The 27,679-nt window shown below is 43.7% G+C and overlaps 2 protein-coding genes across 14 annotated transcripts in view; one reads left to right on the top strand and one right to left on the bottom strand.

The window, feature by feature from the left end:
* ZCCHC17 (zinc finger, CCHC domain containing 17) overlaps window positions 1-19,511 on the top strand; it is a 73,493-nt gene extending 53,982 nt beyond the window's left edge. For 5 of the 11 annotated variants that reach the window (XM_011955473.1, XM_011955474.1, XM_011955467.1 and 2 more), the window contains 3 exons: window positions 1,085-1,185; window positions 3,285-3,430; window positions 18,601-19,509. In XM_011955473.1, the coding sequence (XP_011810863.1) occupies window positions 1,085-1,185; window positions 3,285-3,430; window positions 18,601-18,762 (409 nt within the window). In that variant the 3' untranslated portion in view covers window positions 18,763-19,509. Of the gene's footprint in view, window positions 1-1,084; window positions 1,264-3,284; window positions 3,431-18,600 lie in introns of all 11 variants that reach the window. The other 6 variants (XM_011955475.1, XM_011955476.1, XM_011955469.1 and 3 more) reach the window with 5 other exon arrangements.
* FABP3 (fatty acid binding protein 3, muscle and heart) lies at window positions 1,050-27,679 on the bottom strand. 3 transcript variants are annotated; one of them, XR_001003250.1, is made up of 5 exons: window positions 27,333-27,679; window positions 23,840-24,012; window positions 21,915-22,016; window positions 20,311-20,519; window positions 1,050-1,162 (listed from the first exon to the last, which is right to left on the bottom strand). XR_001003250.1 is itself a non-coding variant. In XM_011955479.1 (4 exons), the coding sequence occupies exons 1-4, from the start codon at window positions 27,403-27,405 to the stop codon at window positions 20,466-20,468; spliced, it is 402 nt and encodes a 133-aa protein (XP_011810869.1). In that variant the 5' UTR covers window positions 27,406-27,679; the 3' UTR covers window positions 20,039-20,465. The 3 variants fall into 3 exon arrangements, 2 of the variants coding, with proteins under 2 accessions (XP_011810869.1, XP_011810868.1); XM_011955479.1 differs by lacking the exon at window positions 1,050-1,162 and having other exon boundaries at window positions 20,039-20,519; XM_011955478.1 differs by lacking the exon at window positions 1,050-1,162 and having other exon boundaries at window positions 20,039-20,519; window positions 23,840-24,045; window positions 27,333-27,456.

Genomic DNA, 27,679 nt, shown 5'->3' with positions numbered 1-27,679 from the left:
GATAAACATTTATATATATATATATATATATATTAGTTTGGTCTCACACTGTTATAAAGAACTACCTGAGACTGGGTAATTTATAAAGAAAAGAGGTTTAATTGACATAGTTCCACTGGCTGTATGGGAGATATGGCTGGGGAGGCCTCAGGAAACTTAGAATCATGGCAGAAGGGTGAAGGGGAAGCAAATATATCTTCATATGGCAGCAGGAGAGAAAGAGAGAGCAAGGGGGAAAGTGCTACACACTTTTAAACCATCAGATCTCGTGAGAACTTCCTCACTATCACATGGGGGAAATCTGACCCCATTATCCAATCACCTCCCACAAGGTGCCTCCCCCGACACTGGGAATTACAATTTAACATGAGATTTTTGTGTGTGGGGGAACCCAGAGCCAAACCATATCAACATATATATTATGTTTTGGTAAGAAGTTTAAATAATTTTTAAAAGGCTATGAGAAAGGCAACAAAGAGATTAATTCTGTCTGGGGGGCTCAGAGGAAAAGACTTGATAGAAGGAGAGCTAGTAACAACTGAGCCATGAAATGTCTAGGTATAGTGAAGTGGTGAGGTGGGAGTCAAGTGGGGAAACAGCGTTTCAGAGAGGGAGAGAACTGCTTGAGCAAAAGCACTGAACTATATGGAGAAGAGAAAATAGACTTCTTTGGCCAGAGCATATTGTGTAAGTAAAGATAAGGCTGGAAAAGTAGTTTAGAGACAGACTCTGAAAGGCCTTGAATGCCAAGGTAAAGAATTTGGAGCTGATTTTCTAGAAAGCCTTTGAAGGTCTTTTAAACCTATGAGTGACCTGGTAAAGGTTGTAGGGTGTTTAGCATGGTGAGTAATTATATATTTTCACCCTCTGTGCATTAGTGAGATGAGGGTTAGTCTCATTTATAATTGTTAATTTAGGGCTATTTCACATAACTACATTTACTGCCTGTCTTGTTCTGCTGAAAACTTTCTTTCTTTCTCCACTTTCCCTGCCAAAAACAAAAAACCAACATGCAACCTTACCTTGTAGTGTCTCTGGCCATATCTCTTAAGGGGGCCAGCAGTCAGTATCTTTTTCATTATAGGCAAGAAGAGAGGCGGAGGCGATCCTTCCAGGATTACACTGGGCAGAAGATCACCCTTGAGGCTGTCTTGAACACTACCTGCAAGAAGTGTGGCTGTAAAGGTAGGGTGAAGCCTCTGCCCTTTCCACATTTCTCTCCTTGTGGATGGACCCTTTTCTGGAAGAAGGAAGCAGCTCAGTGTGAGTTAAATTTACCCCATTTTTTAGCCAAGTGATGGCCTTTGCTGTTATTTCCATCAGACTCATATCAGAGTACATGGGGTGATGCATTTCCTGTTCTCTTTTCTGAGTGCTGGCCCTATCAGATACTATACCACTACCACCACTCCTCCCACCCCACCTGTGGTGCTTATGCCTTATCTGGGCAAGACCCCTATGAACTATGCCAGGAGGGGTAAGAGTGTTGGATTATGATTAACATTCTAATTTTATCTCCAAGGATGATGATTCTGCAAAAATTAAGCAACTTGGAAATATATAACTTAAAGAACCACGTCAGACTTTTATCTTTTTATCTCTTTAATGTCAGAGTTCTGAATACAATATCCTTTTACAGAATATTGAATAAGGAATACAGGATACTCACTTCTTTTTAGCTCTATTTCCTCAGGTTTCCTCTACTCTTACTCAAATATTAAAAGGTCTTTTAGCCTGATTTCCCTAGTTAGAGCTATAATGAGAGAGATCGCAAGCTTCTCATTTTCAGGGTGACCTCAGTTGTCACCCCTTCTCCCTAGACTTCCATGTATCCTGCTGTGTTGATTTTTCTACAATAACTGGTAGCAGATTTGTGCCCTGGTTGAAGTTGTGGAGTTTTAAACCCCTGCTTATCATTAGTGTAGAGGGGAGAAGGAAAAAGTAAAATTGAGAGAAAGAATACCTTCTCAGGAAAACTGTGGGAACATTCCAGGTATTTGGAAAACTCTGCTATATTTCCCTTCCAGGTGCCACCCAGCTGCTGGACCCAGAGGTACAGAGTACTTTACACATAGCTTTTCTTTTTTTTTTTTTTAAGATAGGGTCACCCAGGCTGGAGTGTAGTGGTATGATCATGGCTCACTGCATCTTTGACCTCCTGAGCTCAAGCAGTCCTCCCTCAGCCTCCTGAATAGCTGGGACCACAGGTGTGTACCGCCATGTCCAGCTAACTTTTTAAAAATTTTTTGTAGAGGCAGGGTTTCCCTGTGTTGCCCAGGCTTGTCTCCCTGGGCTCCAATGATCCTCCTGTCTCAGCCTGCCAAAGTACTGAGATTACAGGCGTAAGCCACTGTGCCCAGCCCACACATAGCTTTTTGATTATCTCATACAATTCCTCTGTGCCCCTAAGACAGGATCTACCACAAACTCAGACACAACTAGCAGTGTAGAGCATAGCGTCTGTTAAAGGGCCCCTCAATACCACTATAGGCTCAGGGAAGGTGAGGGTCCTTTAACCTTAACCATGTCCAACAGGCATTACATAAAGAAGAGAAGAATAATGAGAGGTGGAATTTGTCCCAGTTAGTAAAGGTCAGGTCAAAGGTAGTTGGTTTTGGTGCAACAGAAAGCACAGGGCAGGGAGGCATGAGACCCAAGGTAAGTTTGAACTCTGCTTCTGTCTATGTGACCTTGAGCTACTTCTCAACTCTGGGCTTTCATCTTCCACAAATGTAGGATGGATTTGATGATCTCTAAGGTGCTTGCCAGACCTGACAGTCTGTAAATGTTCAGTGCCCCTAGGTGACTGTGCCTATTTCTCTGTGTGTTAGCTTAGATGTGAGTGCCCACTTGCTGCCAGCTACCTACAAGCTATCTTCCTTTAGGGCTTGGCCTGCCACTCAGCTCCCTCTGCTGAGCATCCTGCTCTCTGGAGCAGTCTTTGATTGTCAGGAATATGTTCCAAAATAGATCTTAGAAAATTAATAAGCCCCATTGCCAATGGAGGACAGTACAAACCTGCGTCCTCATATCCCCTGCCATTTTGAGAACAGTACCAGTGTTCCCCACAGCCCTAAGAACAGCTGCTAGTGTGACTGTGGTTGAGTGAGCAGTGCCATGTTGAGGTGGTGGAAAGTCTACTCTGAATCAAACAGCTGCTTTGAATGAACCCAACAATATTTCCTGAGCCAGCTAGCCCATTTCAGGAGCCTTGGGGGAAGATTCACTTGCTGAGAGGAGAGACTACTTACTTCTTCTATACCTTTTCTACTTCTCTGCTGCAGGCCACTTTGCAAAAGATTGTTTCATGCAACCAGGTGGGACCAAATACTCTCTGATACCTGATGAGGAAGAGGAAAAGGAAGAGACAAAGTCAGCAGAGTTTGAGAAGCCTGACCCCACAAGGAATCCTTCTAGAAAAAGGAAGAAGGTGAATTCTACTTTGCTTTTATTTTATCTTGTCTTTTTCAGGTTTTAAGATGAAAATCTGAAAAGCCTCATGCAGCAGTACACACCTGTAGTCCCAGCTACTTGGGAGGATAAGGTGGGAGGATTGCTGGAGGCCAGAAGTTTAAGCCTGCAGTGAGCTATGATTATGCCTGTGAATAGCCACTGCGTTCCACTCTGAGCAGCATAGTGAGACCTAATCTCTAAGAATAATTTTTTTTATTTAAAAAAATGAAAACTGAAAATGTGCTTTTTGCAGAAATTTTAGAAATACTGAAAAATATAATGAAGCAAACCAAGATCTTCTGTAATCTTTCCACCCAAAGAAACTCTTATTAGCATTTTGTGGTATATTCTAATCTTTTTTCTTTTTTTGAGACAGGGTGTCTTGCAGTGGCACGATCTTGGCTCACTGTAACCTCTGCCTCCCAGGTTCAAGCGATTCTCATGCCTCAGCCACCTGAGTAGCTGGACTACAGGCATGCACCACCATGCCCGGCTAATTTTTGTATTTTTAGTAGAGATGGGGGTTTTGCCTTGTGGGCCAGGCTGATCTCAAACTCCTGGCCTCAAGTGACCCACCCGCCTTGGCCTCTGAAAGTGCTGGGATTACAGGCATGAGCCACGACACCCATCCACTTTTTTCTAGGTAATAATAAATACAGATATATATAGCTACACATACATGTAAATACAAAATTGTGGTCATACGAGGTATAGTTTATACCTTTTTGTCATTTCACTTATCAAAAGAATTTCCTAGTATCCTTAACTATTCAAAAACTTGATTTAAGAGCAACATAATATTCTACCCTATGGCTGTGTGATGATATTTTAAATTACTTTCCTATTACTGGATATTTTTTATTACTTCCAACCTAAAGTTTTGGCCACATCTCTTATTGTTTTCTTGGATAAATTCCTAAGTAAGATTACTGAGTTAGGGCTTTAAGGCTCTTGATTCATTTTATCAGATTGCCTTTCCAGAAGATACTTATCTGTCCCCAGCAGTATATCAGAGCACCTGTCTCACTGAATTCCATCTCCTATATCTACTACTTTTGGCAGAGTAATTCATAAAACAGATACTATTGTGGTCCAGAAAGAAACAGTGCATTTGTAACATGCTACACAGGAAATAAAAACTATTCTGTAGGTTGATCAGAAAATATTTCTTATATCATGCAGGATTTTTCTAACTATGGCCAGTATATTGACTTTTTTCGTTTTTAAATCTTTGGCAAACTTTTGTTGAGGGGTCATTTTGTACCAGGCATTGTAACTCTAGGAATACAAAAACTGTGATGAGGTTCTTGCCCTCAGTGGTTATTATCTATAAATTAAGTATTATCTTAATTTTCTGGGTGAGGAAAAGGTCTCATTATACCATTACAAGAATTAGCCAAGTGCATGAATAATAATTTCCCGATCTATATATTCTCTTTCTGGGTGATCCTATCCTTCCTGAGACTTCAGCTGCATTACTGACTTCCACATCCTTAACTAGGATGCCATGGGTACCTCAAACTTTGGCTGGAGTCAGTCAAATCCAGACTTGAGGCTCTTCTGTGCTATTTACTAGCTATTAATTTAGAGCTTTATTTTTGATTTTTTTTTCTTTTTTGAGATGGAGTGTCACTCTGTCTCCCAGGTTGGAGTGCAGTGGTGTGATCTCGGCTCACTGCAGCTTCCGCCTCCCAGGTTCCAGCAATTCTCCTGCCTCAGCCTCCTGAGTAGCTGGGACTACAGGTGCAAGCCACCATGCCTGGCTAATTTTTGTATTTTTTTTAGTAGAGACAGAGTTTCACTATGTTGGCCAGGCTGGTCTCAAAATCCTGACCTCAAGTGATCCACCTGCCTTGACTTCCCAAAGTGTTGGAATTACAGGCGTGAGCCACCGTGCCCAGCAAACCCGTTTTTTCATTTTCAAAGTGGCATTGTTGTGATCTTTGATGACAGTGTTCTTGCAGAGGTATGCCCGGCTCCCAGAAATAGATATAAAGCACTGACAAGTAAGTACCTAATTAGCATTGGCTGTTGTGACAGCCCTAATTATCTTTTTTAGTCCTCCTTCCTAAACATACACACACACACTACCACCATCACCACTACCACCAAAACCCTTGTTTCTATCTTTCTATCATATATTACCTATTAATGGCAGAAATACTCTTCCAGTCTCCCAAAAAAGAAACCAATGTCATTTATTTTCCTCTCCTTTTCCATCCCACATCTAGTCAGTCACCAAGTCCTGTCAGTGGTGCCTTTTTAGTACATATCTCAAAATTCTTTATCTCATTCGCATTCCCAGTGCTACTGTACAGTTTATCCCCTCACTTCTCTTACGTTCAGACTATTGAATGCTGTAGCCTAGGGAGTTTAAAAAAATACATATTTGTATTTGTAAATATTTATTTAAAATACGTATTTTAGAATATTTTAAATATTCTAAATATTTTAAAATATGTATTTAAAATACATATTTGTATTTTACCTCTGCCCCTTAGGTACCATGTTTACAGGGCCTAGGTCTGGGCCTTTTTTTTTTTTTTTTTTTTTTGAAGCACCTATTTTGGCTGGGCATGGTGGCTCATGCCTGTAATCCCAGCTGAGGCTGGAGGATAGCCCGGATCCAGGAGTTTGAGACCAGCCTAGGCAACATAGGGAGACCGTGTCTCTATAAAACATAGAGAAAATTAGCTGGGCATGGTGGGGCATGGCCTGTGGTCTCAGCTACTCAGGAGGCTGAGAGGGGAGGATCGCTTGGACCCAGGGGATAAGGCAGCAGTGAGCTGTGATTATGCCACTGTACTCTGCCTGGGCAACAGAGCGAGACCCTGCCTCAAAACAACAACAAAACCACCTACCTTATGTCACTGCCCACTTCTGTTCATTGTTGATTTCTCACCTTATGCTTTAACTCTGAATGTTGGAGTATTCCAAGGTAATCTCATCCTATCCTATGGTTTTAAATATCATCCCTATACTCATAACCCCCAAATTAAGTGCTTGTTTCTGTATTTTATCCAAATCTGCATTGCTATTCTTGACTTTTTCTCTGAAACTCCAAATTTAGTTAATAGACTGCCTACTTGATGTCTACATCTGGTTGTCTAGTTAGCATCAAGCTTAACACACCTGCAAAACTTAGTTTTCCTAACCAAAGCTGCTCTTTCCACATTTGGCCCTGTTTCAGTGATTGGAACTCATTAACCCATTTGATAAGCCAAACTCTGCAGCCTTTTTGTATAGAGTTTTTTGTTTGTTTTTGTGGTAAAATATACACAACATAAAATTTACCATTATAGAAGTGTACTGTTCATTGGCATTAAATACATTCATATTCTTGTACAGCCATCACCGTCTTTCATCTCGAGACCTCTCTATACTCATTAAACAGTAACGCCCCCCATTCACCCCTCCTCCCTGCACCTGCAACCACTGTTCTACTTTCTGTCTCGGAACCATATGGTATTTGTCTTTCTGTGACTGGAATATTTCACTTAGCGTAATGTCCTTAAAGTTCATTTGCGTCGTAGCATATGTAAGAATTTTCTTCCTTTTTAAGCCCAAATAATATTCTGCTCTGTGTATTTATTTTTTGAAGCAGGATCTTGTGCTGTTGCCCAGGCTGGAGTGCAGTGGCACAATCATGTCTCACTGCAGCCTCAACTTCCTGGGCTCAAGTGATCCAGGAGTGTGCCACCACACCCAGCTAATTTAGTTTTTGTAAAGATGGGGTCTTGCTGTGTTGCTCAGGCTGGTCTTCAACTCCTGGCCTCAAGCAGTCTTCCCACCTTGGCCTCCCAAAGTGCGGGGATTACAGGCATGAGCCACCACATCCGGCCACATTTTATGTATATAACACATTTTGCTTATCCATTTATTTGTGGTGAACACTTGGGCTGCTTCCGTATTCTGGCTATTGTAAATAATGCTGCTGTGAACATGGATATATAAATATCTATGAGACCCGCCTCTTCTTTCTTTTTGTTATATACCCAGTAGTAGAATTACTGGATCATATATTCTATTTTTAATATTTTGAGGAACCCCTCTGTTTCCCATTGTACATTCCCATAATGCACAAGGGTTCCAGTGTCTCTACATCCTTGCCAACACTTATTTTCTGGGTTTTGTGTTTTGGAGAGTAGCCATCCTAATGCGTGTAAAGTGACATCTCATTGCCATTTTTATTTGCATTTCCCTAATGATTAGTGATATTGAATACCTTTTCATGTGCTTATTGGCCATATGTTTATTTTCTTTGGAAAAATGGCTATTTAAGTTCTTTGCCTATTTTGCTTAAGGTTGTTTATTTTGTTGTTGTTGATATGTAGGAATTTTTATATGTTCTGGATATCAGTCCCATCAGAGATATATGGTTTGCAAATATTTTCTCCTCATCTGTGGATTGTCTTTTTACTCTGTTGATAGTGTCCCTTTTTACCCCATCAGATTTAGATTTTTTAAAATAGTGGTAAAGAACATATAACATTTACCATCTTAACTATTTTTAAGTGTACGTTTCAGTAATGTTGAGTATATTCATGATAGTATTCATTGCACAAAAAAAATTTAATCTTGGTTAAGTTAAACTTACCTTTTTTCCCTCATTGCTGATGCTTTTAGTGTCATATTCAAGAAATCACTGCCAAATCCACTGTCATGAAGCTTTTCCCTTATATTTTTTCTAAGAGTTTTGTAGCTTTAGCTCTTTTGTTTAGGCCTTTGATCCATTTTGAGTTTATTTTTGTATGTATGTACAGAAACACTTTGCACATAGATCTCTAGTTTTTAAAACACCATAGGTTGAAAAGACTGTCCTTTTCCCCACTGAATGGTCTTGGCACCCTGTTGAAAATCATTTGACCAAATAAGTGAGGATTTATTCTATCACTAGTCTATATGTCTGTCTTTATGTCAGTACCACACTGTTTTGATTACTGTAGCTTTTTAGTACACTTTGAAGTTGGGAATTGTGGATCCTCCAGCTTTGTTCTTTTTCAAGATTGTTTAGGCTACTTGGGGTCCTTTGAAAAATTTCATATGAATTTTAAGATAGATTTTTATATTTTTGCAAATTTTGATAGTGATTGCATTTAATCTGTAGATTGCTTTGGATAGTATGGACATTTCAACTGTACTAAATCTTCCAATCCATGAAAATTGGATATCTTTCTGTTGATTTGTATCTTCTTTAATTTCAGCAACATTTTGTAATTTTCTGTATACATGTCTTTCATCTCCTTGGTTAAGTTTTTTCCTAAGTATTTTATTCTTTTTGATGCTACTGCGTGAATTGTTTTCTTAATTTTTTTTCCGATTGCTCCTTGTTACTGTATAGAAACAACTGATTTTAGCTTGTTGGTTTTGTATTCTGTAACTTTGCTAAATTCATTTATTCGTTCTAACAGGATTTTTTTGTGGAATCTTTAGGGTTTTCTACATAGAAGATCATGTCATCTGTAAACAGAGATAATTTTCTTGCAGATTTAGTTTTGTTTTTTTTTTTTTTTTCTTTTGAGGCAGAGAGGCAGAGTCTTGCTGTATCGCCCATGCTGGAGTACAGTCACATGATCGTGGCTCACTGCTGCCTTGATGTCCTGGGCTCAAGCCAGATCTAGATTTTTTTTATTTTTTTTTTGAGGCGGAGTCTCGCTCTGTCACCCAGGTTGGAGTGCAGTGGTGGGATCTCGGCTCACTGCAAGCTCTGCCACCTGGGTTCACACCATTCTCCCACGTAGCTGGGACTACAGGTGCCCACCACCACACCCGGCTAATGTTTTTGTATTTTTAGTAGAGACGGAGTTTCACCGTGTTAGCCAGGATGGTCTCAATCTCCTGACCTTGTGATCCGCCCACCTCAGCCTCCCAAAGTGCTAAGATTACAGATGTGAGCCACCGCACCTGGCCCAGATCTAGATTTTTAACTGTGATTCTATTTGTATGTTCTAAGCATTCTTTCTCTTTTAACCTTTTAGAGGTTCCAAGCATTATTCTTTCTCTTTTAACCTTTTAGAGGTAAATGGTACTTGTTACATTCCTAAAGTGGTTATATGGATATCTCACTTCTGTGGGTCTTTGGTTGAGTTCTTTTTGCTGAATATATTGAGTACAATTTTTTATTCCTTTGTTTCTAAAGCTGCTTTGAAATATGTATTTCGGTTCACCAAGCCAATTATTGAGGATCTGCTAGGTATGAGGCTCTTTACGACCTGCTTAGTCAATCTACTACCCAGCCCTCCATTGCCTTTCACTTAGTAGAGGAATTGTCTGATGAACAATGACAGTAATAATTATTATACATTATTATTTTGTAAAAGTATCTTTGGCTGGGCACGGTGGCTCATGCCTGTAATCCCAGCACTTTGGGAGGCCAAGGCGATGGATCACTTGAGGTCAGGAGTTTGAGACCAGCCTGACCAACATGGCAAAACCCTGTCTCTACTAAAAATACAGAAATTAGCCAGGTGTGGTGGCGAGGGCCTGTAATCCTAGCTACTTGGGAGGCTGAGGCAGGAGAATTGCTTGAACCCAGGAGGCGGAGGTTGCAGTCAGCCGGGATTACACCACTGTACTCCAGCCTGGGCGACAGAGAGAGACTCTCTCAAAAAAAAAAAAAAAAAAGTATCTTTGTGTATATGAACTTCTAATTCATGAGTCCTCTTTGATTAAAAAGTTTCCTAGGGAGTTTAGAAGGGTATGATTTTCCTCTTGATGCCCACTGTTTCTACCAAGATATCATCTAGCATCATTGTCCTTTCACCTCATTGTTAATCCTGTCATTATCTTTTATGTCTCATATTTGTTTAGTGCTTACAGTTTATAAAATACCTTCCTTTTTTGTTTCTTTTTATCATTATACAATCCTATGAGATAGCCAGAACAGGTATTATTGTTGGCCATGTTGGCCACCATTTTACACATGAGTAAAATGGAGCTTCAGAGAAATTGACGTAACTCACCGGAAGTCACACAAATATAAGAGATAATGCCGTAAAAAGAACCCATGTCTTCAGATTACTAACAATATTCTTTTCTGTATATCACACTTCAGCCATTTATTTAACTCTTCAATTATTCATTTATTGAACAAATATGTATTATCTGCTTCAACGGTATCTAGCATTGTGTTAGGTACTTGACATATCAGGATTCATCAGGTCAGTTTTTGGTGGGTTTTTGTTTTGTTCCCAGCTACCGTTAGCAGCCATGTGATGTTATCTATTGATTTGTTTCTGTTCACAACTGTAAATCAAGATTCCAGCCCTCCTGACTGTTTCCTTTTACCTTCTAAATCTTGGATTCCAGTAGGTGGTTGGTTTTCCTTACCAGCAAAATCTTCTGCCTGAGATAGCTTTTTGGTGTGTAAGTGGCAGATTTGGACACTTGTTTCAGGGCTAGTCAGCTCTGGGAGCCAAATATGGAACTGAGTAGATTTGTGAAGGAACATGCCTTTATCAGTCCATGCTCCTGAGTTGGACAGTGGAGAGGAGGAATGCCTGGCATGTGGAAGGGCATATATAATAGTAACTCGTGAAGTTCAGTTAATGCATTTCTAACAGTTAAAAAAATAACTCATGAAATAAAGATCATATAGTACTACTCAAGCAGCTAATCACATAAGGAGAAAGATAAGCAGCCAAGGTATGTGTGGTGGTAAAGGATAGAAACACATTCCAAGGTGAGGTTATTTGATCTTATGGACATCCAAGGACAGGAAATGCAGTGTAGTCAGGCCACCTAGGACTAGAACTGGAAAGTCTCATTAGGTTCTCATCTCTGTTTCTTCACAAGTCTGTTTCATTGCCTCACTTTTTGTAGTCTGGTGGAAGACAATGCAAAGCCTCTAAGACAGAAAATGGTAGACCATTTCTGTTGAGGAACCACCAGAAATAGCCCAGGATAAGGAAAGGATGTCACCTTTTACAAATAATGCCTGGTACTTAATAGGAATACATGCACTAACTACCTGTGAGTAGATAGACTTCATAATCTGTGCTCTCTGTCATTCCTTGGGTGTCTTCACTCAGTGAGACCTGCCCTCAGATTGCAGAGTAATAGGTATTGACTCCTGCTGCTGGCATTGAGCGATAGTGAAGGGAGCAGGGGCAGGAGTAAGAATAGCAGATCTTCCTAACCTTGAGCCTTCCCACCTGTTTTCATTAAAACATACGTGTATTGAATGCCTTTTCCCACAAGTCCAGGGTGCATTGGTTTAGTTGTGTGCATCTGGCATCATGAACAATTTTTGTTCCAGTGACTGTAATGTTACAAGTAATTTTTCTTGGGCATAATTAGAATAAAAGGAAACTGTGTGTTGCCATTGGAAATGGGCTATGAAGTGGTTGGTAAAATAGAGATGGAGGTTTTGTAGTAAATCCCTGGATAATCTGATGAACTTGTGGTCTGTGCTTTACTGGCCTCTTTCATTAATCATATGCCATCGTAGGTCTTTCTGAATCAGTGTTATGTTATGAGGAAGTCTATGCCTTGGGGACCAAGCTGCCCACTGAATATAGTAAACTTTAGATATATTTGATTCAGAATATAATTTTCTTTTGATTTTACTATATGGTTTTCTGCTTTATCATATATAGAAGAACAAGAAATAGGAATGTTATTCTTTGGCTGCAGTGTTAGCTCTGTCCTGCTGTCCAGAGAACTTCTTCTGGTGCCTATACAGAGAAAGGTTGCCAGTCCTGAGCCCACTCAGGGACACGTTCTCTGCCTATTCAGATAGAGCAGAGAGCGTTGCCCAGTGTTGCCTACTCAGAAGCCTTCAGTGGTTCCCTTTCTTCTATGGCATAAAGTCTAAGTTCCTTTAAGACTCTTCACAGTCTGCCCAGCTTCCTAGCATTGTTTCCCACCAGTTTCTTCCCACACACTATACTTCAGCTTCATTCATTAATAGAGTTTCTACTGTGTGCTAAGCTCTGTTCTGGCCACTGCAGGTAAAGTACTGAGCAAAACAGGTAAAATCCCTATCTTCATGGCACTTAGATTCTAATGGATGGAGTTGACTGATACAGATAATAAACTAGTGAACAAATACAAAATAGTAAAAATGATGTATCAAGTAGTGGTAAGTGCTATAGAGAAAAATTAATTTGATTATGGGAGATAGGGAGTCCTAGAATGAGGATGTGGGGAGCAGGTGACTTTCATTTTCGATAGGATGGTAAGGCCAGGCCTTTCTTTCTTTTTTTTTTCTTTTTTCCTTTGAGATGGAGTTTTGCTCTCGTTGCCCTGGCTGGAGTGCAATTAATGGTGCGATCTCGGCTCACCACAACCTCTGCCTCCTGGGTTCAAGTGATTCTCCTGCCTCAGCCTCCCGAGTAGCTGGGATTACAGGCATGCGCCACTGTGCCCAGCTAATTTTGTATTTTTAGTAGAGACAGGGTTTCTCCATGTTGTTCAGGCTGGTCTTGAACTCCCAACCTCAGGTGATCCACCTGCCTCAGCCTCCCAAAGTGCTGGGATTACAGACGTGAGCCACTGTGCCCGGCCTAGGCCAGATCTTTCTCATGAAGTGTCGTTTGAGTAGATATCAGAAGGAAGTGAGGACACAGGCTATTCAGATAAGTGGAGAGAGAGCATTTCAGCAAATGTAACAGCTGATGCTGGGAAAGAGTGTGGCAGGATTAAGGAACGTTAAGGACGCCAGTGTGGCTACAGTGTAATGAATGAAAAGAGAGTGGTAGGAGAGGAAGTTAGATCAGAAGGAACCCAGGTCACTGGGGCCTTTTAGGTGATTGGGAGGATTTCATCTTTCACTTGAGTGAGATGGATATTATTAGAGGTTTTGAGCAGAGGAATGACATGATCTGACTTCTTTTTAAGAGAATTATTCTGGCTGCTATGTGGAAACTTAGATGGTCAGAAAGCAAGAGTAGAAGCAGTGAGTTGATAGATAATAATCCAGGTGAGAGATGATGGTGACTTGGACTAGAATGACAGTGGTAAAAATGATGAGAAAGGAGTTGAAGTGTGTATATATTTTGAAGATATAAGAGCAAGTGAGGATGGCATCAAAATTTTTGGACTGAGTAACTGGAAGATTTGAGTTAAGAGAAGAAATGCAGGAGAAGTAAGTGTCGGAGTAGGGAGCAGTCAGGAGTTTAGTTTGAGTTGCTATCTACACAGATGGAAAGAAAGCTGGGAGAGTCTAGGTTTGGGAGGGGGCGGGGCATAGAAATTGAGATGCCTATCAGATATTCAAGTAGACCGTAGAGTAGACAATGGATATATAGTTTGGAGTTCAAGGGAGAGGCCCAGGTAAGATATATAAATTTGGGAGTCATCTACATATAGATGGTATTTATGGTCATGAGATCACCTGCAGAGTAAATATAGGGAAGAGAAGGGATTAAAGGACCGAGCCCCAGAGTGCTCAACACTTAGAGGTTATTGAGATGAGGATGAACTAGCAAAGAACTAACAAAGAAGACTGGAAAGGAACAGCCAAGGAAGTTTGTAGAAAAGTAAGAGAATGTGGTAGAAATAACATGAGGAATGTGTTCTAGGTAAGATGGTCTATATCTATCTTGACTGACCAAGTAAATAAGACCCAATAATTGACCACTAGATTTAGCCACGTGGAGGTTATTGGTCATTTTGTTGTTTGTTTTTGTAGAGACAGGGTCTCACTATGTTTTCCAGACTGGTCTCGAACTCCTGGGCTCAAGAGATCTACATGCCTTTAGAAAATTAAGTACTAGCTGGGTGTGGTGGCTCATGCCTGTAATCCCAGCACTTTGGGAGGCTGAGGCAGGTGGATCACTTGAGGTCAGGAGTTTGAGACCAGCCTGGCCAACATGGTGAAACCCTGTCTCTACTAAAAATACAAAAATTAGCCGGGTGTGGTGGTGTGCGCCTGTAATCCCAGCTACTTGGGAGGCTGAGGCAGGAGAATTGCCTGAACCCAGGAGCCAGATGCTGCAGTGAGCCGAGATCACACTACTGCACTCCAGCCTGAGTGACAAAGCAAGACTCCATCCTAAAAATAAGTAAATAAATAAAATAGAAAATTAAGGACTCCATAAATGTTTGCTGCTATATTCTTTTTTTAGTTTTTGCTTTTATTTTTGTTTTTCTCTCACACTGAGCTGCTGCTATCCTGTTTTAGAACTATAGTGAAAATGGGTAGATTAGCTGCCCTAGCAAGGGATATGTGCTTTTCCTAGAGAGCAGTCTTTTGAGATGTTTGAGCAGTGGCTTCTTTCCAGTGACCCTCTTGACCTGCACCATGGGCTCATACCCCTATGCCATTTAAAATGTTTTTTATTTTTAATTTTCTATTTCCATCTGATACTTGAATCCATGTCATTTTTTTTACCCATTGTCTTGTTTCCCTTCCCACTTGAATGAAGTTGAGAGAGCAGAAGCTTGGTTCATCTTCTGGCTCTGTTTTCCACCACCCCAACTCCCAACTTTGCTTTTGAACTATGACTTTTTTTTTTTTTGAGATGGAGTTTCGATCTTGTTGCCCAGGCTGGAGTGCGATGGCACAATCTCAGCTCACCCCAACCTCTGCCTCCTGGGTTCAAGCGATTCACTTGCCTCAGCCTCCCGAGTAGCTGGGATTACAGGCATGCGCCACCACGCCTGGCTAATTTTGTTTTTGTGTGTGTATGTGTTTTGTTTTTTGTTTTGAGACAGAGTTTCGCTCTTCTTGCCCAGGCTGGAGTGCAGTGGCGTGATCTCGGCTCACTGCAGCCTCCGCCTCCGAGACTCAAGCGATTCTCCTGCCTCAGCCTCCTGAGTAGCTGGGATTACAGGCATGCGCCACCACGCCCAGCTAATTTTGTATTTTTAGTAGACAGGGTTTCTCTATGTTGGTCAGGATGGTCTCAACCTCCTGACCTCAGGTGATCCACCCACCTTGGCCTCCCAAAGTGGTGGGATTACAGGCATGAGCCACGGCAACCGGCCGAATTATAACTTCGGATGTGATTGTTCTTTCGTTCTGTAGCTCAAGGCTAGACACACAGGGAGAAAGACACCATTTGCTGGAGGATTGGATTGTCTTTGTTCAGGCTGCAAAAGAGCTTTTGCATCAAAGTTGAGGTCTAGGAGAAGGCCATCTCCTTGAGCCCTTCGTGCTAGCTAGAGTCCATGTTCCAGCATGCCAGGACTCTGTAGTGATTTGTTTTTATCTTCCCTCCTCCTGAGCCTTCATCGTTGAGAAAGAACAAAGTGGAAATAGTGCCAAACTCTTGTGTTAGAAAGTATAGTGGTTTTGCCGCTTTAGCCTCGGTCGACTCACTTTACATTTCTGAGTTGCAGTTTTTCCATCTGTAAAATGGGAATAATAACTAATGAATTTTGACTCTACAGACTATTATTATAAGATAAGGATGCAAAAAGCTTGATAAACTGAAGCACTGTTTAGGTGTAAGGCAGTATTATTACTCTCCTCACTTCTTTATCCAGACTGGACCAGGCTTGCAGGAAACTGGTGCCAGACTCTGTATTTTCATTTTCACTTTCCCAGTATCTTCCGCTATGTAAGGGGCAGAACCCAGTGAGGCTCCTGACCCCATAATATCCTGCGATGGACTTCCATGGTCTTGCCATCCAGGAAGGTTCAGCAACATAGCTAAACTTGATTTGCCAACTCTCAGCTCCCCCCAGCCATGGTTGGTTATAGCTTGGTAATGTGGGTCTGAGAAGCTTTGTTCCCTTCTCTCTACTCCATTGGAGATGCCAAGGAAGAATTGTTATTTCATCTCCTCTTAAAACATTGACTTATCTCCTGTAGGTGCTTGGCCAGGCTGTCAGAACATCCTGGGAGTTAATGAAAGAAAAATACATACAGCTCCCACTAAGTGACTATAATGTGTCAGGCACTATACTTAGTGCTTATCTTGTTTAAACCTGATAGTATCCTTTGAAATAGGTACTCACTATTTCCAGTTTACTGAAAAGAAAATTGAGGTTAAAAAAAGTTAAATCTCTTGTTCTAAGTCACATAGTGAGTTAAGTTGCAGAGCTAGAATTTGAACTTAATTCTATCTTATTCCAAAATTTGTTGTTCTAATGACCATACCATGAGGCCTCGTGTTGCTATACAGAAAGAGGGGCCATGTACTGCATAAGAAAACTCAGGAGATTTCCATTCATATGATCTACATGAAGATCCCAACTGTACCTATGCGATCTGGGACGAGCGGCTTTCAACTTTTCCAAGCCTTAGATACTATCTCATTAACTTGTCACCATAGGTGGTTTTTTTTTTTTTGGCAAGGGGTTATTTATTTATTTGAGGCAGGGTCTTGCTCAGTTGCCCAAGCTGGAGTGCAGTGGTGGGATTATGGCTCACTGCAACTTCCAACTCTCGGGCTCAAGCAGTCCTCCCACCTCAGCTTCCTGAGTAGCTGGGACTACAGGCTTGCGGGACCACACCTGGCCAATTTTTGTATTTTTAGTAGAGACAGGGTTTCACCATGTTGGCCAGGATCGTCTCAATCTCCTAACCTCATGATCCACCTGCCTTGGCCTCCCAAAGTGCTGGGATTACAGGCATGAGCCACCGCGCCTGGCCAGTAGATGTTATTCTTACCTCCAGTTTACATTTGAAGGGAACAGGCCTCAGTGAGTTGAGATGACTTGCCCACGGATGCAGAATAGTAAATGGCAGAGCCAGAACTCAGGTCCAGGTCTGTCTGACATCTGCTTCAGTGTTCTTTCCACCATTTTTCACAGCCAGCTCCTAAGACCTGGTGTATCAGTCAGCTAGATTTATAGCTCTGAGTGTGCTGGTTGGAAGCTGGCATCCTTTTCTGCTCTCTTTCTCCTCCCATACTTTCTCCCTCTTCTTAGAAACCTTACAGAGGCAATATAGGTATTTGAAATTCAAAGAAGAGATTTATGCCGTGCTTAAAATCTGCTCATGCTGCCCCATTAGACACCTGGGAATCTGCCTCTCGTCCTTTGTATGGGTTTGTACTGTTACTTTGATAGCATGGTGTGGTGGGTATAGTTTTGGGAAAGTTCTTTCTCAGCTCTTTTCTTTATGAATATAATCTTGCGAAGTGGCTGTAAAGTTAGAGATGATGATTATTCAAGGGTAGAAAGTACAGGCTTATTATTTGATGGCAGTTATTTCCCCTGGCACCAGGATCTAATAGAAACCAGAATAGGAGTCAGGAGTTCTAAATCTTTCACTCCTGTTCTTTGACCTTGGATATGTGAGTCACTGTTTCTAGATAGACTGGCTAGTCTTTAGGGACCCCTTTCAGCTTTAATATCGTGCACTTTAAAAAATAAAAGTAATAAGATGCTTGTTTTAAAAAAAATCAAATTGGACAGAAGTATTTGAAGGAAAAAGTGAAAGACCCATATCCTTTCCCCCATTCAATTCATTCCCAATGTGTAACATTTATTACAGTTTGATGTATCCTTTTCAGTGTTCTCTGTGTACACTAAATATACATAAGTATGTATAACATACATACTTTATATCATGTGCATGTATATATAAATATACATGTATGTGTTATACACACTGGAACCTACAATACATATTATGTCTTGGTTCTTTTACTTAACATGTTTTAGCTGTTTTTTTCTTGTTAGTACTTAAAGATTTACTTTACTGTTTTCAATGTCTTATACTTTATTAAGTGTTGGCTGGGCATGGTATCTCACACTTGTAATCCCAGCACTTTGGGAGGCCAAGGTGGGCAGATTGCTTGAGTTTAGGAGTTTGAGGCCAGCCTGGGCAACATGGAGAAACCCCATCTCCATAAAAATTAGCAGGGTGTGGTGATGCATACCTGTGGTCCCTCCCAGCTACTTGGGAGGCTGAAGTGGGAGGATTGCTTGAGCCCAAGAGATTGAGGTTGCAGTGAGCTGTGATCGTGCCACTGCACTGCCCTCCAGCCTGGGCAACAGAGCGAGACTGTCTAAAAGAAAATCAAGTGGTCCCCTATTGATTATGTGCTATAATTTTTCCTTTTTTAGAGATGAGATCTCGCTATGTTAGCCAGGTTGATCTTGAACTCCTGGCCTCAAGCATTCCTCCCACCTCGGCCTCCCAAAGTGCTAGGATTGCAGGTGTGAGCCATTGCACCTGACTGATCATGTGCTATGATTGTTTAAAGCAAATATACACTACAATGTTGATTTTTAAAATTTTCTTTTCAGGAAAAGAAGAAAAAGAAACATAGAGATAAGAAGTCATCTGACTCTGACAGCTCAGACTCTGAGAGTGATACAGGCAAGAGGGCAAGGCACACATCAAAAGACAGCAAGGCAGCAAAGAAGAAGAAAAAGAAGAAGAAGCACAAGAAGAAGCACAAGGAGTGAGAGCAGAAAGAGTGTAGGGGGTGGTTGAGAGTAAGGAACCAGGAGCCTTATTCCTTGAGACTCCTGGAAAGACTCAATAGTGAGAATGTAGCCTCCCACCCCATTAACTTTGCTTCCATGGGAGATGGCTTCCCCTCATGCAACAGGCAGGTTTGGGAGTTAGAGGTCAAAAGCAGCTGCCTGAATGAGTTGTTGTTTCCTTGTCACTCCTGGTCCTTTTGCAAGTGAACCCTGCAGCTCACCCATTCATTTGCCCAACTTCTTCATTCAGCAGGAGGTCCTGTTACCCTCTCCAGCTGCCACTGCCAGAGCTGGATTCCTGTAAAGGAGTCCAGGCTAGAGCCACAGAGACTGTTGTGGAGGTGAGTTCGACTGTAGTTAGAGAAGAGTGATTGGACCCTTACTATTGGTCTGTCCTGGGCTGATTGGTGGGTGATCTCTCCTGCATCCAACATGGGAGCAGAGAGAGACTGGCAGCAGGAGGGGGAACGTGGTGAGAAGTGGTGCGCACTTCTCCCATTCCTCCTAACATAGTTCTATGCTAGAAGTGGCATCCAGCGGCCACAGCTAGAAAACAGTCTGCAGTGTGACTTAACTTGTGTATTGCATTCCAGCAGATGACTGAACCAGACAGCGAAGCCAAGATCATTGTTCTACTTTGTATTTACTACTGTGTGAATCAGTTGATTCTACTTCAGGTCCTTGCTTAAATTCCTGTCACTAAATGGAAATGTGTTTGGTTTTAAACTTACCGAAAGTTATTTTTCCTATAATCCTTCTTCCTGGGTAACTTACAGACTTAAAGTCACTGAGCCTGCATTAGCTGACAAAAACATTTAATATGTTACCTTAGACCTTGGAGAGATGCCCAGCAGAGGTACAGAGCCAAAGGCACTAGCAGATCACAGCCTTCTTGGGAGATCAGTTATAAGCCCTCCCTTTTATAATAATCAGATGCCCTCTTCCCTCAGAGTTGATTAGAGAAGCAGCAAGAATTTGTAGTCATGAGTACTAGCCTGGTGCACAGGTCAGCATTCCTCTTGGCCAGTGGTGATTTTCTCCCACCACCATGGTACAAGCCTGGTTTCTATGCCCTGAAACTGAATTCTGGAAAGGGAGAGACTATAGCGTTTCACAGAGAACAGCCAGACCCAAGAGCTTTCAGTGTAGGATGGGCCTGAAGTGACAGTTCAGTAGCCAAACCTGGGGAAACCCCATCACTGACTGAACTAGGTCATTTGACCATGTTGAGGGGGGCAGTGTAAAGGCAAAGTGTAGGTACAGCTGTTTTATTATTGAATGTGTAAGGTGATGAGCTGATTAACAGGCTCCGAGACTGTCCATTTCAGTCTCCCATCCAGTGCTTCTTCCTGAGTAACCTTCAGGCAGTTATTTCTGCCCACTGTCCGACACACAGGATAAACCAAGAATCTCAGAGTTATGTTACCAAAGGCAAAAAGGCAACTGGGTGGTCTTGGCTCTGCTTTATTGACCTCAGAGCACCCTGTGAGTGCAGTTAAAAAACAAAAAACAAAAAAACACACGTACACAATGCGAACTGGAACTGGATCCTGGCCAGTGGCACCTGACCTCAGAAGAATTCATGGATTTGTACAAAATGCAGAGGAAGAAATGAGGCAATGTGGTGCTGAGTCGAGGGGTAGCCGATTGGCAGAGTAGTAGTCAGCAACAGTGCAGTCAGGTCATGCCTCTTTCTCATAAGTGCGAGTGCAAACTGCAGTGCCGTGGGTGAGCGTCTGGAAGAAAAGACAGAGTGAGATGGGGGGTGGAGCCAGGAAGGCCATTGCGAGCATTCTACCCTCCCTTCCTCCTGATAATTGTCACTTGAGTACCTACTATGTGCCGGCTGTACGTGTATGTGTGTGTGTGTATAAATTTTTTTTCTGATAATGTACAGCAAATCCTTAAGACAGGTATTGTAATTCTTATTTTAGAGATTTGGAAAAAATGAGCCTTTAGAGAAGAAGTAATCTGGTCAAGATCCTGAGTGTTTCTCCTTCCCTTATACCATTTGGCTTCCTTCATCCTTAGTGTCTAAGATGGTGCCTGGCTTATAGTTGACAAATAGGAAAAATATCCAGAGACTCAGGAAAGGACTGTATTTGGCTACTAACTCCAATCCTTCCCTAACTTAGAGTAGTGCCAGGGCCAGAGCCCTGTACCTCTCACTGTCCAGTCTGGTATCATAGAGCCAGACCCATGGCCTCACCATAGTTGGCCATGAGAGTTGCCCACTGAGAATTTGGTCCTGCATATCACATCCCCACCAAAACTAGGCACCTCATTCCAAACTTCAAGGGGACCCCTGTCCCACGTGAGTGCAAGAATGCAGTTAAGAGGTTATGCTGACCCAAGAAGCTGTGCAGTGAAGATGCCTAGGTGAAAAACCTGAGGCCCTGCAGTTAGGCAGAATCTACAGTTGGCTGCTCTCCCTCGGTCTGGGGGGAATTCAGTCAAGGCTTGAACAGATCTGCCAGCCTGGCTGTGGTACTTCCTACCCAGGCAATAGTGAAGTAGTTGCAGTAGGCCAGACATAGAAAGCATGAAAATGGGGTAGGACTAGAATGGGGAAGAAAGGACTGTACTGTCATTCAGTTTCCCCACCAGTCACAAGCCTGTCCCTGCAAGTGACAATGCAGTCCTAGGGAGGAGAGGAAAGGGAATGCTGAGATAGGCAATGGGAGCCCCTCCTAGAGAGCCTGGGATCAGATTTGGCCCTGTTTTCTACTTCCTGAGGCGAGGCAAGGTAGAAACACAGGAAGAGCAAACAAAGGACATGGAGCACGTGCTATGTTCCTCAATCAGTGATGCTTTGTGCTGTGCATACACTGTCTCTTACAGGCTTCCAGCAGCCCTACAAGGTTGGTATTATACCCATTTTACAGTTGCACTTGGAGAAGGTGATTTGCCCACAGTCATGTAGCCTATAAGGTAAGATTTGAGTCCCAGCCTGTGTGAGTCCAAAACCACTACACAGAAAATTCCCACCTGATACCACCCTGACCCTGCAACTACTCTCTTGTCCCAGCTTCTATGGCTCTCAGGGGAGGACTTGGCTTTTTAGAACAGGCTTGGCTGAAAGAGCAGTAGTAATAACCAATCAGATATGGCTCCAAAGTTGCCCATCTTACCAGGATGAGTTTTCCATCAATTAGCTCCCGCACAAGTGTCGTCTCTTGCCCGTCCCATTTCTGCAGGTGAACAAGTTTCCCTCCATCCAGTGTCACAATGGACTGTGGAAAGAGAGTATAGGCCTGAGCTGTGATCTTAGTCAGGATTGAGGGGGCAGGGTGGGGTCTGGACACTGGGGCCCCAGAGGACACAGCCTTTGACCCAAACTAGTGATGGTGTGAGGACAAGAGCTCAGGCAATCCACCTCCCAGCTAACCCTGCAGGACATCTAGTTTACCTCCAGCCTCTGCTCCACTAATGCCTTGCTGGGGAAGAGGCCTTCAGATATTAGGCAAGGAGGGAAAAGCAGGCAGTATGGTGGAGCCAGAGAGCCTTCAAGATAGACACTTATCTGTACTCTAGGTGATGCCCGCAGCCTGGTCCCCTCAGATACAGGTGGGATTTACTAGTCTATCCCTGGGATAATGTCTAAAAGACCCTTAGCGACAGGAAGTATTGGATAATTAGACTTCCTGGCCTGTATTCCTACACCTTTTCTTGGTCCATATCATGTGACCTCTTTAGCCGACAAGAGGGCAGCAACCACAAAGTCCTGTGACTGGATGCCCTTGAAGTGTTCCTCAGCTCTGGGTGCTGCCAACATACATACACCAGCTGGTTCTCATTTGGCAGCTCTTCCAGGTCTCTCTTTCCTAGAAGTTTGGGGGCCACAAGGCCAGGCTAAGGGATCCTGATGAGCAAGGTGGTTCAGTAGGAGAATCTGAGAAGGTTCTGTGTATTGTTTGGGTGATAAGGAGTATGGGGCCTGTCTCTTAGTGTGCTCTTTTTTATCCTTACCTTACTCCTTGTTCTCATTCCCCTAGTTTTTTTTTTTTTTTTTTTTTTTTTTTGCCTACTCAGAGTAGATATTTTTGCCCTAGGCATTCCAGAGGGCTATTGTGTTTAATTGGGGTTCTTGCCCCTTGAGAAAGTAGGCAAGTCCAAGGAGGTAGGGGCATGTGGTGGGGCAGCCACCTTTATCCCAAGTAGACTGCCATCTTTGGGCACCATCCCCAGCTCTGCTGCCAGCCACCTATGTGATCCTCTGCTTTCTGGGGACAGCTGTGAGGAAGAGGAAACAGCTGATGGGGCTAAATGATAGTGTCATGATAGAACGCTGCTATAGGGACACCCTATAGAGGTCAAAGCCCCTAAGTTCTCTCACTCCCCTGCCTGGCCTGGAAGGCTGAGGCAAGCTGCCAAGACAGTCACTGCAGGGTGACAGAACCCTGGGAGAAGGGGCTAAGGTTTGGTGGAAAGACACTGCAAACATTCATGACAAGGTGAATGCCCTATCACGGAACATAGCTCTTCCTGCCTGTCCGCTGGCAACATCGGAAATAGTTTGTCAGGGTCATTGGCCATGTCTGAGAGTTAGAAGTTGAAGCGGCATCGGAGTAGGTGGCTTCTTGTTCCTGGTTGCCTTTTTTGCTGCTGGAGGCCACAATGACCTCACTCAATGGAGGGCCCTGACTTCTGGGCATCATTCCTAAAGCACTTCAGGTCACAGCCATGGCCACATAACTCCGCCATCTATGGAAGGGGAAAGAAACCTAGAGCTACTGCATACCTTGCACAGGGTCACCCAGCTGGAGCTGGAGTAGATACTGAGGTCAGAAGAACATCCTGGCTCTGTGCTGCCCATTCTGAGGCAGACAATAGATGAATCCCAAGAAGGGAGGGAAGAAAACAAGAGGACAGAACTGACATGTATTTAGCATCAGTGGCATTCCAGCACTACACAGGCTTTATGAACCTTGTTTCATTTAAATTCCCCATGATAGTCTGCCCCTCAGGGTGCAATACCAGGGAGCCAAGACTACCAGCCTATTCTCTTTTAGAGTGTCAGCACTCTCCATTCCCAACCCCTGTTTCCCTGACTTACCTTGACCTTCCTGTCATCTGCTGTTGTCTCATCAAACTCCACCCCCAGCTTGAAGTTGATCTCTGTGTTCTTGAAGGTGCTGTGTGTTTTTAGGGTGAGAATGTCCCCGTTCTTTTCGATGATTGTGGTAGGCTTGGTCATGTTGGCCACCTGCCTGGTAGCAAAACCCACTCCTGAGGGTAGGGGGAAGATTATGAGTATATGAGCTCGGGTAGAGAAGCAGTGTACAAGAAACTCAATGCATAACTCTCAGGCCTGGGTATGGGGAAGTGGAGGACTGTATCTTTCAAAGCCTTTACATGGGAATTTTAAAATTCAGTCTTGCCCTTCGTTCTGTTTGGTGAACACAGATTACTAATCCCATTAGACAGATGAGATACTTAAGGAACAGCGGTGCCACAGCAAGTCAGTGGCAGAGCTGGGATTAGAATAAGTTACTATTGGGCCAAGCGTGGTGGCTCACGCCTGTAATCATAACACTTTGGGAAGCCAAGGCAGGTGAATCACATGAGGCCAGGAGTTCAAGACCAGTCTGGCCAATATGGTGAAACCCCGTCTCTACTGAAAATGCAAAAAATTAGCCAGATGTGGTGGTATGTGCCTGTAATCCCAGCTACACAGGAGGTTGAGGCTGAGAATTGCTTGAACCTAGGAGGTGGAGGGTGCAGTGAGATTGTGCCACCACACTCCAGCCTGGCCGACAGAGTGAGACTCCATCTCAAAAAAAAAAAAAAAAAAGTAAGTACTATGAACTTTTTGTGTAGTAAGAACTGTACATGTTATCTCATTTAGTTCTTCCTGTTCCTCTGAAGACTGTTTCCACGTTACAGATGCAAAAAGAGAGGTAAAGCCCAGGGTCACAAATCTGATACTGAAGCCTAGAATTGTCTGACTCCAGAGCTTGCTTAAGTGCTCAGCTATACTACCTCCCAAGGCTGGAGCATAAGGCTGAGGGAAGAAGAGAAACGTAGACTTTCCCTTCCAAAGCCTTAGGCATAAGAGTTTTCCAACTTGGAAGTTTTTACCCTGAAACTAAGAAGCGTTAGTACTCTTGTCCCTTATATATGGCAACCCATCATTTTCAAAGCCTGTTATCTATGATCTAGGAGTTAGGTACAAAGGAAGTATCTGTCCTATTGTACAGATTGAGGAGGAGCCTAAAGTGGTAGCAACAATGAGTTAGACTCAAACCCGTCTCCTGACTCCCCGTCTAAAGCTCTACGGAGACTTCCTGACCCAAGCATGGCTTCCTTGGGTACTGGGCAAAGTCCTAAGTGTCCTGCAAGCAAGTAAAGAACAAAGAACTAATCATGACTGCCCCCTCTCCCCACAGCAGCTTACGCTGAGCTGTCCTCCAAGGCAAAGGTGAGGCAGGAGGCAGCCCAGTGTAGTAAAGTGGTGTGTGTAAAGTCTCCAAATGTACCTGGCTACATAGTGCTTGCTGGAAGCTAGGTACTCTGCACATGCCTTACATGGGTTTTACTTAATGCTTGTAAACAGCCCAGAAGCGTAGATTATCCCCAATTTACAATGAAGAGAGTGAAGTGTCTTGTCTAAATTCAAACAGAATAAACTGACATAGATTTGAATCTAGGCTCCAAAACTGTTGACTGTTTTCACTGGGCGACTGCCCAGCACATACTCAATCCAGGCCACCAATTGTGCCTGTGGTCACTGGTACTAGACGGGACCTCTTTGCCCCTTGAGAGCCCTAGGTCTGTAGCAGAAGGGGCAGGGGCTGCCTCTGCCATTATGCTATCAGCCCACCTTTGCTTGGCCAGTGAGCAACTTGGCCTTGCCCCTTGGTATCAGGATGAGTCAGGCCAATCACACTCCCCTGCACAGAGCAGGACCTTGTCACGGCACTGGGAGCTCTGTTCACTTAGGACCTACCCAGAGGTATGGAGTGTTTGAAAAGGAAACCACTGTGGTAGGAGTGAGGGTCTGAACCAAGAGAAACTAAGAATATTGAGCTGACAGAATTTAGGAGACTCAGGGAGATCTGGGTTCTACTTAGAAATGAAGCCAGCACTATTTGCTGAGAGCTGAGGAGGGTATTTTCCCAGGCTTTCCATTCCTACGATAAGAATGCAGGCTGCCTTAACATAAGCTGCTGAAAGGTAACAGGACTTCAGGGAGACCAGCCCGCCAACCCAACTTGGGGCAGAATAAGGGAACAAGAATGGTAAAGTTGTTGCAGCTCAGTTCAAGGACCCAGCTCTGGCCCAGCTTTGGAAGGAGGAACTAAATCTGGGCATTCCAACTTCCCAGTAGCTGCGGGGCTGTGTTCGTGGGGGTTGGGGGGTGGTCCTCTAAGAATGACTGCCTACCTGGAATTACTGGGCATAGTGCCCAGGATAGGGTAGGGGCTGTTGAGAGCTTTGACCTCTCCATCTAAGCCCAACGCAGTAGAAGAAGGGCTGAGGTCAATAATTAGCTAAGCAGTTCCTACTTTTCCCACTTCTGGGTCCTGTAGGGTAGTGGGAAGAGCTCTGAGTTACAGATCTAGAAACCTTAGGTTTTCGTATTGGCTCTGCTGTGGAATTGTAATAATACATTTCTACTCTCCTGGTTTCAGTTTCCCTGCTGAACTAGATGGTATGGGAATCTCCAAGTTCCTTACCTGTAAGATTCTTTGAATCCTTATTCTTCTTCATCCCAACACCACAGCAGTTCTCCACATCCTCCTAAACCAGTGACCCTCCCTCCCAGGTCTTGACCTTGCTCTGGGACCCTCTACTGCACATCAGAAGTCCAGTGGCTTTCTCTGCCTACCCCTTGCACAGGTGGGTGAGCCTTGGGTTGCAGGAAAGGCCCAGCTGATGATGGGCCTCTTGCCCCACCCTACCCCAAGGCTCACAGACAGTGATTAAGGCCTGGTTACATAGACTGCAGGACAAGGTCAGACTGGCTGGTGAGAAAGAGGGCATTCTCCTGCAAGAATTCTCTTCCCTAATCCAACATGGAGAGATGGGGATTGCTGCTTACTGCAGGTTCCTGTCTTACGTCCTTCTCATATCTGATTCACTGATCCACGGTTTTTTCCCCACTAATCTTTTTCCTCCTAGGTATTTCCTACTTGTTTAAGGTCATAGTACACTCCCTAGCTGCCCCATTACCTTTCTGGGTTCAGTCTCCTCCAATTTCTAGACTACCCATGCCCCTGTTCTTTTTCTCCCCTGGCTAGACTCCCCTTCCTGTGATCAGTGTTCTTTTTCCAGACCCTCCTCCTTCCTCCAAATCATATATCCCTCTTCCTGGAAAGAGCCTCCCACACAGCTGCCTCCTTCCTCCACCTCCCTACTGTGGTCTCTAACCAAATTTGGACCACCAAAGCCCCCTCCCTACAGGCCCTATCTGCCCTAGCCCAGGCTGCCATCTCCGCGCACCCCTATTCCCCAGTCTTAACCAGGAGGGATGCAGCAGGAGTGCTGCTTGGGGCTAGGCACGCTACCAGCCCAAGCCAGCATCTTGAGCCCCGCGGCTTGCTTACCGATTGACTTCATGTAGTCATCGAAATTCTTGCTGTCCACTAGCTTCCAGGTGCCCAGGAAAGCGTCCACCATAGTGATGCTGGGCTAGGCTGAGAAAAGCTACAAGAGAGCAGGCGTGCAAGGGTTCCGACGGCGGCTCCCTGGCCGGGCTGCCGCTTTAAATAGCCCTCGCATCACATGAGGAGACGTGGCCCACGCCCCCAGCTCCCGAAATAGGAAGCCCCAGGCTAGGGCTCACCCAGGAGGGGCTGGTCCGCCCATCCCCCAACCCACCGAGGTGGGTGGGGACCAGCCAGTGGCGCCCTGCTTGCCTGCGTCAGCGCCAGTGCCTGGCCCCCGAGTCCCT

This window comes from Colobus angolensis, unplaced genomic scaffold (genome assembly GCF_000951035.1).
Source record: "Colobus angolensis palliatus isolate OR3802 unplaced genomic scaffold, Cang.pa_1.0 Scaffold4, whole genome shotgun sequence".
In the NCBI taxonomy this organism is placed as follows: domain Eukaryota; kingdom Metazoa; phylum Chordata; class Mammalia; order Primates; family Cercopithecidae; genus Colobus; species Colobus angolensis.
This window is presented reverse-complemented; position numbering and strand designations above follow the sequence as displayed.